Source organism: Ambystoma mexicanum, chromosome 4q (genome assembly GCF_040938575.1).
Source record: "Ambystoma mexicanum isolate Mex_15411 chromosome 4q, UKY_AmexF1_1, whole genome shotgun sequence".
Taxonomy (NCBI): domain Eukaryota; kingdom Metazoa; phylum Chordata; class Amphibia; order Caudata; family Ambystomatidae; genus Ambystoma; species Ambystoma mexicanum.
Window position 1 is genome coordinate 709,721,895 of NC_090928.1, and position 19,017 is coordinate 709,740,911.

General features: G+C 45.3%; 1 protein-coding gene across 2 annotated transcripts in view; it reads right to left on the reverse strand.

Moving 5' to 3' along the window:
- TMX4 (thioredoxin related transmembrane protein 4) overlaps positions 1–19,017 on the reverse strand; it is a 754,579-nt gene that overhangs the window by 135,069 nt on the left and 600,493 nt on the right. For both annotated transcript variants that reach the window (XM_069608283.1, XM_069608282.1), the window contains exon 6: positions 18,909–19,010. In XM_069608283.1, coding sequence (XP_069464384.1) covers positions 18,909–19,010 — 102 coding nt within the window. The remainder of the gene's footprint in view (positions 1–18,908; positions 19,011–19,017) is intronic.

Below are 19,017 nucleotides of genomic sequence, written 5' to 3' on the forward strand. Positions count from 1 at the left end.
ATGATCTGCATTTTGAGCCATTCCACGTCATGCTGCGACCTTGCGGGGCTGCAATACCCTAATACCATGGGACCCCGAGCCATTGTGTGGTGCACGGTCTTCCACATTCCAAATCTTGCTGAAACTTTATGGGCATCCTGCTGGGGAATCAGGTCCAAAAAGTCCCAGGATCCGAGTGCTGGACCTTGCTAATGATGATAATCCAACCATCAATATTCTGTCTTCTTCTGTGCTCCTGAAAAAGGTGCCAAATCCACACATACACATCCAGCTGCAAGGATAATCTTTTAGTTTGCTGGTAACTCCTTACAAACATATATAGGTTTTTACTTACCTTGGGTATAACTGTGTTGTCCTAAAATAAGTTAGTTATTGCTTCCCTTAGTCTGTGAACTGAAAAGCAACTGTAATGGAATATTACACCACGAGGCCCAACTCCCCTAGAATAATTGTGTCATCCTGAATCAGAGTTATAGGTTTTTAATGTTCCTAGAATAAGTGTTCCACTATTTACAAAAATATATTGTCCAGTTGACTGGGATTTCTTGCTGAGTGTCACTTTACAACTGTTAGGGTCTAGTACCCTTGTATTACTGTAAGTAATCCAAAAATATCTATTGGTTTTGACTTCCAAAGAACTACTGTTAGGTGTTCCAAATAAGGTTATATGTTTTGGTCTGTGCACCTTCAAACATAGGGCCTCATTACGACCCAGGCGGTAAGTAACCGCCTGGGTCGTACCTTTACCACCATGGCGTAAACTATGTTTACGCCATGGTGGTTGGCGGACTTACCGCCCCATTCCGAGGTTGGCGGGGCGGTAAGTCCCCAATCCCCATTTACCCTTCCCCATTCCCATTTTTGCCCCATAGGGCATAATGGGAGTGGGGAAGGCGTTAATTACGCCACCGTAAATTACGGTGGCGTAATTAACAACATGGTCCCTTAGCGCCATGGATTTTAACACCTGCTAAAAGCAGGTGTTAAATCCGCCATGGCGCTAAGGGACCTCGGAATCAGGCGGTAAGGGTCGGCGCTGTTTACGCTGCCGTAAACCCCTTACCACCTGGGTCGTAATGAGGCCCATAGTGTTGAGTTTTACAATTGTGGTTACATATAATGTGATAGTACTTATTTCTCCCAAGATTTATCTGGGCCTACTTGTATTTAAATAAACCATATATTTTTTTACAATACATAGTTTTTCAGTGTTTCTTTGAACCATCTGGATTACACTTTCTTTGTACTGATTCTACAGTCCTCTCTTACTCCTAAAATGAGCCTGGCTGCTCTGTCTATGCTACCCTATACTACAACCTTATACTAAGAGTGGAGTCCTGTACTGCCTCAGTTGAAAGGTTTTACTAAGCCCTTAGTTGGACTTCAGAAAAACTGTCCTAACACTGTTGGCATGTGCTGGGATAAATGTAGATTGTATTACATTGATTATTGAGATACTGTGTGTGCAAAGGAAACCATCCAGTAGGTTTGGTTTAGTCAAAGTGAAATGTACTTATTGTATTTAACACAAGAACCAACACCATGGGCTTTAAGCCTGAGGTCTTCCTTAATGTACGAATGCAAAACCTATTCACATTTTGTAAGGAATATGGCCTCTCGTGTAAAGGAAGTAAGCTAGAAATTATACAAAGGTTGTGGGACCACCAAAAAGTCTCCACAGAACCTGTGTCTTCTTCTAACTATAGTGGTGAAAGTGAGGAAGAGGACATTTTAGGCACCAGTTCAAATTCCTCTGAGGATGAATATGAAGGTTGTGATGCGGAGGATCATAGCTCACTTCTTCTCCTTCTTCTGTCGCTACCTTGCCCTATGTTTGAACTCATGGAGCGTTCATGGAATTGAACCAAAGGAAACCTCAAATGGACTATAACCTGAAGATCAGACACATTGAATGAATGTCTAACTCATCTATGGAAAAGGATTTTGTGGACTGTTCTTCTTTTTACGGGTCTTCTGCGTCTGAAGCTTCCAGGATCCCAGAGTTGGTGAGTCTGTATGACAGGAAGGATGACATTGTTGTATGGCTGAAAACATTTGACCTCACTTGTAAAATGTTTGGTCTGTGCGAGAGTGATAGCATACCCTGGGTACTTTTTAGGCTTCCCAAGAGAGACTACCAAGTGATCTTGGATTTAAATGAAGGTGAAAGAAGTAACTTGGATAGAGTAAAAGAAACTCTCATAACTAGAAATAGGAAGAAAGCTTTTCAATATCTAAACCCCTTAAGGGGTCTGAAACACTTGTGTATGAGCGCGATATAAATAAAATATAATTTCATTTAATTTCATTTCATAAGGGACCATGAGAATAAAGGTAGGCCTAAATGTGCTATATCCTCATCCCTTAAAGGAACTGTTGCCAGTGAGTGTAGAAGGAAAGCTGCGGTCTTAGACTCAGCTGAGCCACTTTGTAAAAAGGTTGAGGCTCCTAAACGTGAAGTAAGAGTGGTCTCCTTAGAAAACCCCTATTCAGAGAGAAAAGGCATTAACTGCCACTCTGAAAAGCACTTGGGTGTTGCACCCATACCTTCAAAGAGGGACCAAGCCAATAGGCCCACAAAGCTAGATGTCTTGCCTGTGACCCCACCTTTAGTTAACACTGAGGTGAAAGAACCTCTTGAAAACCCACCTAGAGCGAAAGTGGTTAACCCTATTAATAGGAACTTAACTGTTCCTATTCCCTATATAACACTGTGTAAAAACTGTGGTCCAGTCAATGATGTGACTCTGCATTCAGCTGGGCCTGAAGTAGAAAGTCCCTCTGAAACCTCACAGACAGTGGAGGGGGTACTTGAATCTCAAAACCTGGACTCTTCACCAGCTGATGTGGAAGCAATTCCTAGGGCTGACAAGCAACTTGGTGTTCTTGTCACACACCCTGTGTGGTGTATGTCCTTTAGAATAAAGGTACCTTCAGTTAAATCTGAAGTGGTGGATCTACTTGAAAACCTACATAAAGTGTAAGTGGTTCCTAAAACTCTAAAACTGGATACCCCTGAAAACCCACCCACAGTAGAGGTGATTGAGATGGATGTAAAGAACTTAGGTGTTTTTAACAAACCTAAGAGGACAAGGAGTTTACTTGACCCCAAGGTAGGTATTACGTTTCCTCCTTTAGTTCAGGGTGCCCAGAAGGAAACCTCCAGCCCTGAAAAACTGATCTACAAAAAGTGTTATAAGAAAAGTAAACATAGCTTTCCTACTACGCCTTCTATTAAAAAAAAAACTGTGACTGAAGGAGAGATGGATAGGTGTTCTGAAAGGGCCAGGGTCTCTGTTTCTAGAGACAACTCTAAATCTGTGGGATTCTCTACAGAGGACCCTACTGTAAGTCCTAATGTCAGAAGGACAATCTCTAACAAAGCCAAATCAAAAACTAGAATTATAGAGAAATGGGAGCCTAAACCATGCTCTACCATTTCAATTCCAAATTTAAAACTCTCTATGCCTTTGAGGACTGGGAGTTCTCAATGCTGGTGGAAAACCAGAAAACATACGTCTAAGGCTAAACACCTTGAGACTGTTGGATCTTCTACTGTAGACCCAATATAAAAACTTAGTGTTACGAGGGAGCCCTTTAACCAAGGTAAACTTAGATCTCAGAGGAAGTGGAAGCATGTACAATGCTTTGCCACAACCACTCCCACTAAGATCCTTGAGACCCAACCTGCTCCAGAGGAAGAGGTGGCGAGGAATCATGGAGACCCCTCTAGATCTAGGGGATTTCGTTATAAGAATCCCTTTAGGGAGCTCTTCTTTTAAAAAGAGCAAATTGCCTAGCAATGATTGCAGGTCCTATAGTTTGTTAAGAAGCTAGTCAACTAATCTCAGAAAGAGTTACAAAAAGATCTCTGATGGACTCCACAGTAGGTTTAACCGACTGCGACAAAAGATCCACCCAGGAGAGGATTGATCTCCTGTGCCTTAGTCTGGGAGTGACGAGTGTTAGGTAAGTTTTTCATATCAATGATAAATCTTCCTGACCTGTGTCAACCCCAGAACCTTTTGCTTTGACTAAGTAACTATTGTACCTTGTCTCTAGGTGAAGGGGAATCTGTTTCCCGTCTCACCTATTATTTTACTTTTTTTATGACTGACCTTTTAATGTCTCTCCATAGTGTATGGTTGGAGTTATAGTTTCTGCAAACATTTGAGCTTAGTCTGGTTTGCCCCAAAGGGCTCCCCTGTTAATTTCTCTTTCATGTACTTGGGTGAAATACAGTAGTAAAGAGGGAATTCCATCGCTTTTACATTTTATACATTGAGCCAGCACACCCCACCATATGTGGAGTGCTGGGGGATACAATGTATCCCCTTTCTTACTTACCTGGTAACATTTTGTTACAATTGTGGGTTTTACATGAATGGCTAGTGGTAGTGGTTTTACCTTTATGAGGTTTAGTCTTTATTACTGGCAGGCTGTTAATTCAGCCTTGGTAGTGCACAGAAAGGCCACCATTTTTTCTAAAATGGTAGGCTCCTTCTTTTTTCGACAGTTCTTCTGTGCTTGCTGTTTCTGAGGTCATCCCCTGCCATTCTAGGCAGGAACAACCTCACTGGCTGTTTTGTCTTCGGCAGGAATCCTACGGATTCCCCGCCCAGGCTCCACAATGTCTAGGAAGCTAAGAAGCGAAGGAGGAGTCCAAAACTCTGCAACCCTTGGTTTTCCACCTTGCCTGAAAGCGAACAACACCCAGTGGGGGGCTGGGTGTCCTGATTGGACAGCCAGACCACCCATTTATGTACAACTCGGGGCGAGAATGCAGAGGTTGTGCTGTAGTTCTTGATAAAAACTCCAAACCTGGAAGCTGCTGATAGTCAACCACTGGAACCAAAACCGAAGAGAAGGATGAAATAAATGCGGCTGAGATGATTTCCAGCCACCAGAGAGCCTGCTGTGTAACCCGAGTCTGTTGTTACCCTTCTTTACAATCAACCTTGGCACCCTGAAAATGATGGCCCTGCCCAGAACCTGGTGATACCCACTAGACTCAAGAAGAACTACATTTTGAGCCAATCCACGGTGTGCTGCGATCTTGCGGGGCTGCAATACCCCAATACCCTGGGAAATCAAGCTATTGTGCGGTGTACAGTCTTCCTAATTCCGAATCTTGCTGAAATTTTGTGGGAATCCTGCTGGACCTCCACAGACGTGAATCGAGTCCAAAAAGTCCTCTCATCAGAGTGCTGGATTTTGCTAACAATGAGAATCCAACTAGCAATATTCTGTCTTCTTCTCGGCTCCTGAAAAAGGAGCCAAATGCACAAAGTTGCATTCAGCCACAAGAAAAATCTTCCCTGGAGCCTTCTTCCATGATCCCTGCTGGAAACATCCTTCCAAAGTTCTGTCTTCCTTCTTCTAGACAAAGGAATCCATCAACTGGGTTTTTGGCTGCATATCCTGAAGTCTACCTGCTGCAACACTTCTTCTGTGCTGAGGTACTGTGTTGGTTGGTGTATTTACTTACTTTCAGTCTCTTGTAATTCCTGTGTATCCTTGTGGTGCTACTGTGATTGGGAGGTCTCTCATCCGGTTCACCCAGGCCCACTGCTTGAATCCTATTAGGGTGTCTTCTCTAAAGTCCCTGGACCCTGACTAACTTTCAACGTGAACTACTTACCCGTTTGCCCAATCTTCCTCAGGAACTCTGACTTTGCCTGCAATTCAGCCCTATCTCACCCTGCCTACTGCTGGCTCCTAGACAACTAAGGTCCGTCTTATGCCTCTGAGAGAACTAATTTACTAGAATTGGGAAGGGCTAGTTAATTTAAAGCGTCTTCTTTGAAAAGTAAAACAAGTGTTGAAAAGTTTACTTACTTGTAAATGAGTTAGTTGGTAACTTTAAACTCTCGGATTGAATACTTACAAAAGCTTGTACTTACCTTTGATATGTTCTGCCATTCTGAAAAGTATATATAGGATTTACTTACCTTGAATAAGCTGTGTGCCTTCTTAAATAAGTAAAACTAGTTTGTAAGCGGATACCTCACACTGGTTATTAGATTGATTTGGTATCTACACGTATGGTTTTGACTTCAGTGTGGTCTATTTAGTGTTATAAGTGGTCAGTTGACACGTGTTTCGACCCCTCAGGGTCCTTTTCAAGGATACGTTGTTAGTTTTATGCCACATTCCGCATTCCCCACCATCTGGAGGACACGTAGACATCAGCAGCACCCTGCCATCCAGCGAATAGCCCTACCGGGCCATCAGGAAAATTCCAATCCACGATCCAAAGATGTAGCATAGAACTAAAAACGTTGCCTTGGTCTGTGCACCTTCAAGCATAGGGTTGTGTTTTAATAATTGTAGTTATATATAATATGATAGTACTTATTTCCCCAAGATTTATCTGGGCCTACTTATATTTAAATAAATCATCTATTTTTACAATACATAATGTTTCAGTGTTTCTTTTCGGCCATTTGTATTACAATTTCTTTGTACTGATTCTACAGCCCTCTCTCCAACCTAAGATAAGCCTGGCTGCTCTGTCTATGCTACCCTTTTCTCAGGTAGTACAGCCTTCTAATAAAAGTCTTGTACTGCCTCAGTTGAATGGTTTGACTAAGTCCTTGGACTTCAGAAAAACTGTCCTAACTGGGAAGATACTGTGGGAGTTTCCCCGCTCCCTTAACAATGTGACAGTGTAGCTTACCTTTGAGGAACCCTCCCGTCCCTTGCATATATTACTTCCAAGTATGGAGTCTATTTTTTTATTCATAACACTTCTATTTGTAGGAGGACATGTATTTCACCAAAGCAATTTGGCTATAAGAAAATTTGAAAGAATCTACACATGACAATATCATCCAGGTGATTATCTAAGCAGGATGCATGACAGAAATGATTATTGGTAAACATTTAACACATTATGCATGACAAATTAAGTGCAACAGGTAATCAGTATATATTATATATTGTAGACAAGAAAAGGATCAACAACACAAAGAATTGAAAGCTCCTGAAGAAGGGGATTATTTCCCAAAACGCATAGAGCAAATACTCAAGAAACTGCAACACTACCAATATTATGAATCCAAGGATATGAGAAATTGTCTAGGATCAAATTGTGAATAACTATTCATTCGGGAGATAGAAGAAATGTATAAAAATATCTGTATGAACTTTATTTCTTCTTTATTAAGTGACTGAATTGTATGTGTATTAATATGATCTATAATTGTTCATATGAAATTAAATGCATGAAAATAGTAAATCTTACATTTTATAAACGACATATCTAATGGTTTTATTGTAAGTCTTTTAAGTACTACTAAAAATGTTGGTTGGTTTAACAACACAAAGAGGGTGTGCAAGAGACGGGAGAGTTCCACAAAGGTGTGGCCCACTATTGTTGTTCATTGTATGTACCACCTTGTGTCAAGGTCGGTTTATCTTCCTTGCACCGCATAACTTTTGAAGAGGAAGTGTCAGACATCATCCGCACTAGAGCGACCCCCTTCGAAGTGCCAGGAACGTTCCCGCCAAGATATGTGATGTATGAAGAACGGATAAACCAGCAGAGAGCCGCAGTTGGGCTCTGCCCAGTGCCTATCGGAATAACAGCACTTGTTGAAGCACCGACACCTAAGCAAACCTGAACAGTAAGGTACACTGAGCAGTCCATATCTACAGACACGACAAAAGGGTGTTTGTCAGAATGGAATAACCGAAAAAGCCAAGAAGATACTAAAAGAAGACGACTGGTGACGTCATGAGAGATTGGACTGACACACATATAGAGTGTATAATGACCCAAGAATGCTGATAAAGAGACTAAATGCCATGGATAAGTGACATCATGGACCCAAGGTGAAACAGGTGATTTCAAGATGAAGAAACGTATGCCATATGCACGATGAAGACATTAAGCCAGTTTGCAGGAAACTGCAAGAAGTGAAGAAATCGTGAAGCATGCTTATGCTTAGTAGTAAAATAGATTGCAGCAAGTGCCAACTATACATATGTATCTCAAAAGCACTTTCTAGATGAGTGAAAATCCACTACGTACATGAGAAGAAATGAACAAAGGTTACTAAAGGTCTCAAGAGGAGAGTGCTGTAGCAAACAAATCAAGAATTAAGACAGAGAGAAACCCTGCTGAAGGTAACCATGCAAAGAAGCCAAGGTCGTGTCAGGCTAGAATAGGCTAGCAATGCCTACAGTTAAAGAGAAAAATAAAAAGAGTCTCCTGTTCAGCAGGGTCGAAATAAGCTGCATATGGTAAACGGTGGGCAGAAGTAAATCAAATACACAAAATTGCATGAAGAAGCGTCCTGTTTCATGGCGTCCTAGTCTCGTGGCAAGGCAGGCAGAAAGAGATGAGACTTTCACACCTAGGCATGGAGCCTTGTCGTACCCATACTCCTTAACTTTCTCAGACCAGGAAGCAGATTCAAGGCCAAACTACAAGGCAGTAATTGACACACGGCCACTGAGGTGATGAATGGTTGCAACATAAATTGGAGGGAAGCTGGGGTGCAGACTTACTCCCTGCACCTGGCTCATTATTCAGCATGCTGCTAAGCGCAAGTGGAAAAGTATGTGCGGGCTCAATGCAAACCCAATCATAGTGGACCATGTAATCTAGAGTCCTATAGAGAGTAGAGCCAATGGGACGTTGTACTTTTTGTGACGTTTACAGTGGGCAGTTTGAAGGAAGGACTTAGTTGCCCCAACCAACATTATTATCCAATCCCCTCTCCCCGTTACCATATACAGATATAGTACCTATGTTAAAGTTACCTTCCTATAACCAAGTTGCATGTTTTTAAGATTACATGTCAACGATGACGAGTTTATGGCATAAATGTTGTTTTTCTGAATTAATTGGAGTTTAAGCGAGAAGGAAGATCGAGCTGTTGCAGATGTTCATTGAACTCCCCGTAAACTGACTCCCTTTGCCAAACTATTGAGTTGTCATTATTATTTGATGCAAGAGTACGAATCTGTAACCCCATCTATCTTGAGGGTGCTGCTACTCATCTTAAAGGGCTGTTTGGAAACCCCCAGTCTTATGGGCGGCTGGGGTCCATCCAGTTCACTTTTCATACATTTTAATATAAATATCATAATCTAAAGGTGTGCTCCTAGACACTAATTGGGTAGGCCTTTTACAGTGTATTTTACCAGAAGGATTCACATACATTAGGGTATGGTTTGAACTATTAGCTAAAGGCACATGGGCCCCTTAGAGAGGCCAGGAAATAGGAAAAGAACATATCCTACATGGGGCTGTGAGAGCACTTTGCAACATGAGAGCACTGATATAAATACAGACTGCTGCCCCTTTTCCCTCAATAGCATCAGGACATGAGATCTCTGCTACTGACCCACTTCTGGCCATTTATTCTTCCTCCTTCTCCGGCACACTGTGCTGTTTCTGCCCTCTCCCTTCCTGCTCTTAAACCCTCCTCCTAAGGGCACCTATCAGCCAGGCATCCGGAGTAGAACAAGTTACTTATCTTACCTGGTAACGTTCTTCGATGGGATGTTCCTCCGACGTATTCCACATCTATGACAGTAATGACCACAACTGTGCTGCTTCAGTATTTTTTTTCGGCGTAGGCGTCCTGTGTCGATGACGTTGATATGCTGTCCCTCGAGGGCCTCCGTCGAGGGTCGACGTCACCGGATGTTATATCTAGTACGCACGACACCCGTAGCCTCAGTTGTAGTTTTTTCCCCAGAATGTGTGGCACCAATCTCCTGAAAGTATGACTGCATAAAGCCTTGCAGAATCGTAAGCTGCAATCGCACAAGAAATTCTGTAGAGGGGCAGGCTGGGAGGGTTATATGTGGAATACGTCGGCAGAACATCCCATCGAAAGAACGTTACCAGGTAAGATAAGTAACTTGTTCTTCGAGGGGATTGTGTCCTCCGACGTATTCCACATCTATGACAGACTCCCAAAGCAATACCAACGTATGGAGGTGGGAAAAGAATTTACAAATTTAGAATTTTAGAATGCCCAATCAAATTGCTGAATTGGAATGGAGTCCAAGGAATAGTGTCTCACAAAAGTATTGACAGAGGCCCATGTGGCTGCTTCGCAAATGTTGCAAATCGGAACACCCCTCTGTAGGGCAGTGGAGGCAGCCACACCCCTAGTAGAGTGAGCCGTACGCCTACTGGAGGGTCCTTTCCCGCCAAACGGTAACACTCAGAGATCGTCAAAATAATCTATCTGGATAAGGTCTGCTTGGAAATAGCCTGACCTAAACACATTCCAGCATAACCAACAAAGAGATGATCGTCCACTCTGACCCGGGACATCTGTGAGAGATAGAAACTCAAAGCTCTCCTAGTATCCAACCTTTGGAGCCTCTCCTATTCCTTGTCAGGATGTGGAGGAGGATAAAACGCTGGAATAATTACCTTCTGGCACAAATGGAATTCCGAGACAACCTTCGGAAGAAAAGAAGGCCGCACCCTAAGGACAACCCTGTTCTTATGGAACACAGTGAAGGGTGTAACCGCAACAAAAAAAATACAGTTTTAAAGGATAACGGTCGCAACGGACAAGAATCCAAGGGCTCAAACGGAGCTCCCATTAGGAACTTTAAAATCAAATTCAAATCCCATCCCGGCACCTGGAAAGGCGACGGTGGAAACACATTAGTCAGCCCTTTTAGAAACAGAGAGATCAAAGAGATCTTAAAATAAGAACATTCCTCAGACGAGCGCTTAAATATGGACAGCGCCAGATAATCCTTAATGGTACCTACTTGCACGCCCTTGTGGGCTAAAGAAAGCAAAAAAGACAAAACCAAAGGAATGGAACATTGGAAAGAATCCACATGTACCCTGCACCAGTCGCAGAACTTTCTCCAACGTTCTCCAACGGCAACAGTACAGAGTTTTCGTTGCAGGCCTTCTGGCCGAAAGCATCACCTCCATCAAGTCTTCGGGGAGGTCCCAATCCTTATACCTCAACCTTTCAGATACTAAGCGTGAAGGCTGAGGGACTTCACCTCTGGATGGAGAACCCGACCCCTCTCCCGTGAGAGCAGATCGTCTCGGTAGGGAAGACGGCATTAAGGGCAGATGTGCATGTCGAGAAGGTCCGGGTACCACGCTCTCCTGGCCCATGCCGGAGCAATGAGGATCATACGGGAACCGAACCTCCATAACCTTCGCAACACCTGGGGAATGACGGGGACTGGAGGAAATGTGTACAGCAGTGGGAAGGACCACTCCACTACGAACGCGTCCCCTAAGGCTCCTCTTGGAGGAAATTCCCACGAGCAGAATCTTTCGCACTTCTGGTTAACACTGGTGGCGAAGAGATCCACTTGCGGGGTTCCCCAAAGGACAAAGATCTCCAACAGAACTTCGTGAGCCAGCTCCCACTCGTGAGAGACCGTCCTCTGCCTGCTCACAGCGTCCGCCGCCGCGTTTTCGTCTCCGGCCCGATGAACTGTCGAGATCAAAATGTCCTGCTGAATGGCCCAGAACCAGAGCTGCATCGCCTCCCTGCACAACGGGAGTGACCCAGCCCATCCTTTTTTGTTGAGGTAGTGCATGGCCACTGTATTGTCCGTCATAATCAGGACATTCCTCCCCCGTACAGATGGCAGAAAAGCCTTCAGGGCTAGCCTGACAGTCTGCAGCTCTAACAGATTGATGTGGAGTCTGGACTCCGACCGAGACCAACGGCCGCTTGCCGTCAACTCGTTGACATGAGCTCCCCAACCTGATCGTCACCTCCGGCCAAGGTTGCCAAAATGGCGCACCCTTGATCAGATTGCCTTTAACGGCCCACCACAGAAGATCCTGTGTGACGAGGGCGGAATCTGAACGGGATCTGACATCCTGCCGGAGAACTGTGACCACTGCATCTTGAGAGCCCACTGCAGATATCTCATCCACAGCCTGGCCTCTGGCACCAGGAAAATGCAGGATGTCATGAGGCCGAGCAACCTCAAGAACGCTGAAAGGGATGTGTCGAGCACTGCTCCGATGTACTGGAGCCGCTGGGTAAGTGTCAAATGTGACTTCTTTAAATTGAGGGAGAAGCCCAGCTTGTGAAGGGAGTGGCAGGTGACAGACAGATGATCCAGGGCTTGCTTGGGAGAACACGCACTGATCAACCCAATCGTCCAGCTAGGGGTAGACGTGAATCCCCCCCGTTTCCTGAGATACGCTGCCACCACCACCATCAGCTTGGTGAAGACCCTCGTGCGGAGGTCAATCCGAACGGCAGGACCTGAAACTGAAAATGCGAGTCGCCAACCGTGGACCTCAGGTACTTCCTGTGTTTTCGATGAATCGGCACATGAAAGTAAGCATCCGTGAGGTCTAGAGACACCAACCAATCTTGCAGTTGAAGGGCCTGAAGCACTTGAGAAAGAGTTACCATCTTGAACTTGTCCTTCCTGAGGAGCTTGTTCAGCCCACGCAAGTCCATGATGGGTCTCAATCCCCTGTCTTTTTTCAGGATAAAAAATAAGGGGAATACCATCTCTTGTTCCTCTCCGCTACAGGCACCAGTTCTATGGTGCCTTTCTCCAGCAGGGATAGGATTTCCTGCGCAAGCAGCAGATCCGGATGCTTCAAAGAGAGCTTTCCTGGTGGATTGTCGTGAGGCCTCTGCCGAAAGGGGAGACAGTAGCGTGGGTTATGATCTCCAGAACCCACACATCTGAAGTAATGGCACTCCATTCTCCAAGATGCTGCGCCAGTCTGCCCCCAACCGGCGAACCGTGGGACATGGCCTCATGACTGAGCAGACGCGGCTGCAGCAGTGCCTGAGGGCAAAGAGGCAACTGTCCGAGTGGCTTTGGCACCTCGAGTACTTTGCTTTCCACCTCTGGTACTCCTACGGTGGCCCCTTTGACTGGCAGCTCCTCTCGATCTACCAAAGGAAGAGTATTACCGAAAGGAACCTCCCCTCCATTACTGTCCCCTAGGACGAAAAGGCAGAGGTTGACGTACTGCAGCGCTCAAAGACTTCGCCGCAGCTTTGGAGGTATGCAACCTGTCAAGGCTCTCGCCAGCCTTGCTGCCAAAAAGATGGACACCATCAAAGGGCATGTTGAGAAGCCGGGATTGCACATCAGGAGCAAACCCCGACTTCTGCAACCATGCAAACCTGCATATCACGGTGCTCGCAGCAATGGACCGGCTGACACAGTCCAGACCAGACTGAACAGATTCACACATGGCATCCTTGCCATCTTGTACGAGGGCTAGAAAACCATCCCGTTCTTCCCCTTTGGGAATATGCTCAGCCGCCAAAGATACACAATTCCACAGAGTGTGAGTGAATCTTGCCAAGGCACAAACAGAGTTGGCAGCCTTAAAGCCATTCCCCCAGAAGAAAATGCTTTCTTTGCCCAACCATCAAAGCGCTTGTCATCCCTATCAGGAGGGATGGTAGGGTACGCAGCCTGCTTCGGTGGTGCCGTAGCCGCATGAACCACCAAACTCTCCGGAGTGGGTTGCGTTGACAAGTAGCAGGGGTCACCACTGGCTGGACAGTATTTTTTCGGAAACGACTTATTCACTACCCGGAGACTCTCCTGGGCAGTCCAAGCCGCCGCCACCCTTCTTTGAAAAAGCCATATGAAATGGCAACACCTGGTCAGAGGGTGGACCTTGGTCCAGGATATCCGTCATATCATCCTGAAGAAAATCAACAGATGGAGCAGACCACCCCAAGTACTCAGTCACCCTCGACATGAGACGCCTGTACAAGGATTCAGCATGCGTGCCAGGCTCAGGCCTGCCAAACTCAACCTCCGGAGTGGTGCCAAGACCACTGGCATCATGTAAGGACTGACAGATGTCTTCCATTTGACTGTGACCAAACAACAGGTCATCAGGAACCTCACAACCCTCTGCTCATCAGATCCTTCTTCCACCTCTGAAATATACTCCAAAGGTTGGAATAAATCCAATCTGGATGGAGAGCAGAGAAGGGCTCAAAAACAGGCCTCATGGACTTACAGGGAGCCTTCCTCAGAGTTTACGCAGCCCTCTGGGGCACCTTTGGCAAATTCTCCTCAAAAGGCATTGAGGACGCCGATTGAATCAGCGTTGACGTTGACCGATGTGCCGATGGCATCGACGACTTCTTCGAAGCCGGAGCCTCGAGAGAGTCTCTCGACGGACACGTCGCCGACGGTGTTGATGCCTTCTTGGAAGGCCTCACAGGCTCCGATGGTCTCGGCGGCATCGAGGACCGGGACCTGGACCTGGCACGGCTATGGTGATCAACCTTGTCTGATCGGGACCTCGACGGCTCCCGATGATCGCGCCGACCACCCGAGCCCAAAAGCGTGCGAGTGGTGGCTCCAGCTCGTTCCTTGCCAGCTTCTCTCGAAGGCGTGGACGGAACGGTACCTTGCGTTTTGAAAATCACCATCAGCTGCTGGCGGAATGCGTCCCATTCGGCCGGCGACGAATACTTGGTGGGACAAGTGACCCGCCTTCTGGCAGAGTCCTCCGACGAGGACGGGGAAGACGACCGGTGACGGCGCTTCTTGGAGTGCCTAGAAGAGGCAGAGGAATGGCGGGAACCGCTCCGAGACTGAGACCCCCTGGACTTACACCAGCGCGGAGAGTCGCGCCTCGAGTCGTCGGTCGAATGCCCAGCAGATTTCGATTTACAGGTTTTAGAAACCCTACCTAACGATAACTTCTTCTTCTGCTCTCGCAAGGCCTTCGCTGTCAGGGACTGGCAGTCATCGCAGTCGTCGGTGGCGTGGCTTTCGCGGAGGCACCAGAGGCAGACTTCGTGCGGGTCCGTGATGGACATTTTGGAACCGCAGTCCCGGCACTTGTTAAAGCCCGACTTCAGGGTAGAAGAGGATGAAGACATTGCCAATGCAAAGTAGAAGAACTGCTACAAGTAGAAGAACTGAGCGCGCTGAGATTCCGAAGCAAACACGTTCACAGAAAAAATGGAACTGAGGTTACGGGCATCGTGCGTCCTAGATATAACATCTATATAACACGGAGGCCCTCGAGGGACAGCGTATCGACGTCATCGACGCATGACCCCCACGCCAAATTTTTTTTACGAAGCAGCTCAGCTGTGGTCATTACTGTCATAGATGTGGAATATGTCGGAGGACACAATCCCCTCGAAAAGGGCAGACTAAGACAGTGTGTTTGATGCGTGGCCCTGTTGGGCCTTGCTCTATAAGATAAGGGTATCATTCTTTTAGTAACCCAGTGAAACAACTAGTAAGCTACATCTACGAACAAATCCTGGCACATGTAGAAAACAACTAGATACAAGACAAAGTCAAACGTAGGCTTCAGACCCATGAGGGGAATGAAAACTGTACTACTATCTCTATGGGATGATCTAAAAACCAACGCAGATGCCAACGTCAATTCGGTACTTATATTACGCGATCTGCCAGCAGCCTTTGCTATAGTCCATCACAAAACATTCAGCAAAAGACTTGAAGATATTGGAATTGGCAGCACACCACTCCTCTGGCTAAATTCCTTCTTGTGTATTTATTTTATTTTTTCATTTGTAAAGCGCCCAAACCCTGAGGCATCAGGACTCTATTGTGAAACCAGTTACATGATGGATAAACTTAATGCAGCACTGTATAACGTGCCATGCAAAGAAAACATCAGTGCAGGTTACTAACAGAGTAGGCAATCCGAAATGGCATGACAGAAAGAATGGAACCAACGTGGATATCATCCTTCGAGTCAGCAGCTCGCGAAACAACATGTGGAGTTTCACAGGGCTCGTTGCTATCCCCACTACTCTTCAACATCGACATGTTGCCCATGATTAACCTCATCAAAAAACATGGCCTCACTTGCTACTGCTACGCAGATGACACTCAAATCATCACCAATATCAACACCAGAGAAGAACAAAACCCAACACTCAACAAATGCTTCACTGAATGAAACCAAAGGATGAGCACCAACAGCTGTAAACTCAATCAGGACAAAGCAGAAGTCATGATCGTGCCCAACGACCTGTTGAATAAACACCACATCCCATGACCTACCGAAATGGGAAACTCACCAGAACCATCCAAAGTGGTAAATAATCTCAGAATACTAATGGACAACAAACTAACACTAGAACCACAAGTCAACACAGTAGTAACAACATGCTTCTTCCACTTGCACACAGTCAAGAGAATACTCCCTTCTTCACCTTCCCACAAAGAACACTCACCATCATCTCTCTAATCATGTCAAGAATAGACCACGCCAACAGCATCTTTCTCAGAATGCCAGAATACCTTGTGAGAAAACTACAATGAATACAGAACACAGCAGCAAGATTACTCCTCAGACACACTGAGATAACAGATTACACCAGCACTGAGAACACATAAATGTTTACCAGTGAAAAAACTAATCTTCTTCAAAATACTCTGCATAACACACAGAGCAATCCACGGACAAGGAGCGAAATGCAGAGAAAAATCTCCATCTACAAACCATTAGTACCCGTCGAGCATTAATCAGATTGTAACAATCAATCTGATTGGCCCTCGCCAGGGCTTTACTCGACCGGGAATCCCTCTCCCCACTATGTTCCTACATGTCCCTGGTGGTATGGGTGGGGGGTGTCAGCCACTCAGCCAATGAGGGGGCTCGGAACGGGGTAATACCCGCTCCGAGCCACCACACGGCTGGAGGCTGCCATCTTCCCCTGCCGGGGATCACGGTAAGTGTTTTCCCTTCGCCACACCCCAATCCAAACAATTCTCTCCCCACCCTCCCCACCCCACTTACCTTCTTTTTGATACATTTCGGGAGCGAATGCACTGGGAACACTTCTGTCCCCAGCGCGTCCGCTCCCGATCCGTGACAGGCCGTAATGGAAAGGAAGAAGGGACTACCCGTAGTCCCTTCTCTCTTTTGCATGGCACCCATTATCTTTGTTTAATTTTTTTAATTGGCGCCAGTTTCCATGGCGGCCATTTTTTTGGTAAACTTTTTTTTTTAATGGCCACCATGGAAAGGAAAAAAGTACTTTGTTTTCCCTTCAACGGCGGACATTTAAAAAAAAAAAATTCTGTTCCGAAACACCGCAGCGTTTGGGAACAGAAAAAAAATACTTTTAGTGCCCTGGTCTTACGGGCCGGGTACTAATAGAAATAAGCTGCTCGCCGCAGGGGTATTACTGAGTCAGGTAATGCCCCGGGGCCTTTGTTAATACCCTTGCTTCGCTTGGGCCCGTAACTATGGGCCTGGGGCATTATCTGACTTAGTAATACCCCCGCAGCTCAGGGCTTATTGCTTAAATACAAACACTAAGGTCCAGCAACGACATTTGCCTCAAACCGAAACAATACACAAAACACACATTCGGGTGATCAGCATTCTCCTGCGTAGCGGTGAAACTTTGGTACTCGCTCCCAAAGGCAATATGAATAACAAAAAATCCCATAAAGTTGAGTAAACTGTTAAAAACATGGCTCTTTATCTCAACAAGCTAAAGAGGGAATACCGGTGAACGAAAACCGCCAGCACAACGCAATAAGAAACTGGATCGACCGATAGAAATAAAACACTCGACCCCCAAACACCATAGATTAAGATTAACCCAACGGATCAACTCAACTCACAGAAAAAGACTCAGATGCCTCCCGACATGCGCCATACTCGCCATACTAAAAACTCTCTAATACTCTGCATACCCTCGATTCAACACTGAAGAACAAGAGACATATCTACATCACAAAAACAAAAACAGTGCACACTACAATCACTCTACTGACTCTCTACAACACCCAAGATGCACATAAAATACACACATACAACACCCACCAAACACAACACAGCACTGAGCAACTAAAAACAGATCTGCACACAGGGTCCTGATTTTCCAAACTGAAGCCACTAGCAGCACATCAAAGCTCTATTGCGCTTTTCCCTCTCAATCTCACTAACTAACCTCTCCCAACCGCCCTTCTTTTCAGATCCGCCTGGGTGCCTGGAGACCATGAAAATGGCAGTGGTGCGCGGTATGAATCACAATAACATAACATACAATTATTGAAATACATATGGCATGATCATACCATTTTAAAAGCAGCCTGTTTGCAACAATTTCCTTTTTTAACAGCTATTTTTGCACACACAAAAAATCCACATCCTCCTCCAGATACATATTTTCTTAGCTGTCAGGAACGGATGGGATACCTCTATACATCCCACACCTGACAACATGACTCTCACCCACACAGAAATAGATATGCAGTGAGAAAGAGTTAGATAGAGAGAGAGAGAGAGAGAGAGAGAGAGAGAGAGAGAGAGAGAGAGAGAGAGAGAGAGAGAGAGAGAGAGAGAGAGAGAGAGATGGAGAACAGAAAGAAAGTAATATTGAAGAAGAGAGTGAGGGAAAGAGAGAGTGCTAGACTGGTGTATGATATGCAGGGTACATCTGGTTTATGAATTGTTTATTAACATAGACAACAACATATGGTTCTCATTACAAGTACAGCGGTGTGGGTAAAAACGGCAGTAATACAGCAGTAGTTCCATTACCACACCGCAATACAAGTTTGGTGGTAAAATGGAGGATTTTTCTCCAACTTTTTTCTTCTCCTTACCGCCAAAAATGTGCTGCAGGCAGGAATTCTGACGAAATTCCCATGGAGTGATATCAACTCAGAAAATGGGGATGAATACAGCTTTACCATCACATGTAATCCAGAGGTCAATGATCAGGAACTTAACGATAATCTTGTTTTGCAGTAATTCAGCAGATTTACCACTGATTTACCAAGAAAGCCATAAGGCCCTTACTGACAATGAAAATAATTGAACTATAGCTAATACACAAATCGACACAAAGAAATAAACTTCATGGATTTTTTTAATCTGCCATCAGACTCGAATCCCTTTTCATATAAGAAGAACAATCAGATTTTATTTTTCTTACCAGACCGAGGACGAGGCCAATCAACAGTATTGCCAATATAAAGATGATGCAGGAGCCCCAGACAGGAATTCCCAGTGGGCCTGTGAAATAGTTGTGTATTTGCTGGAAA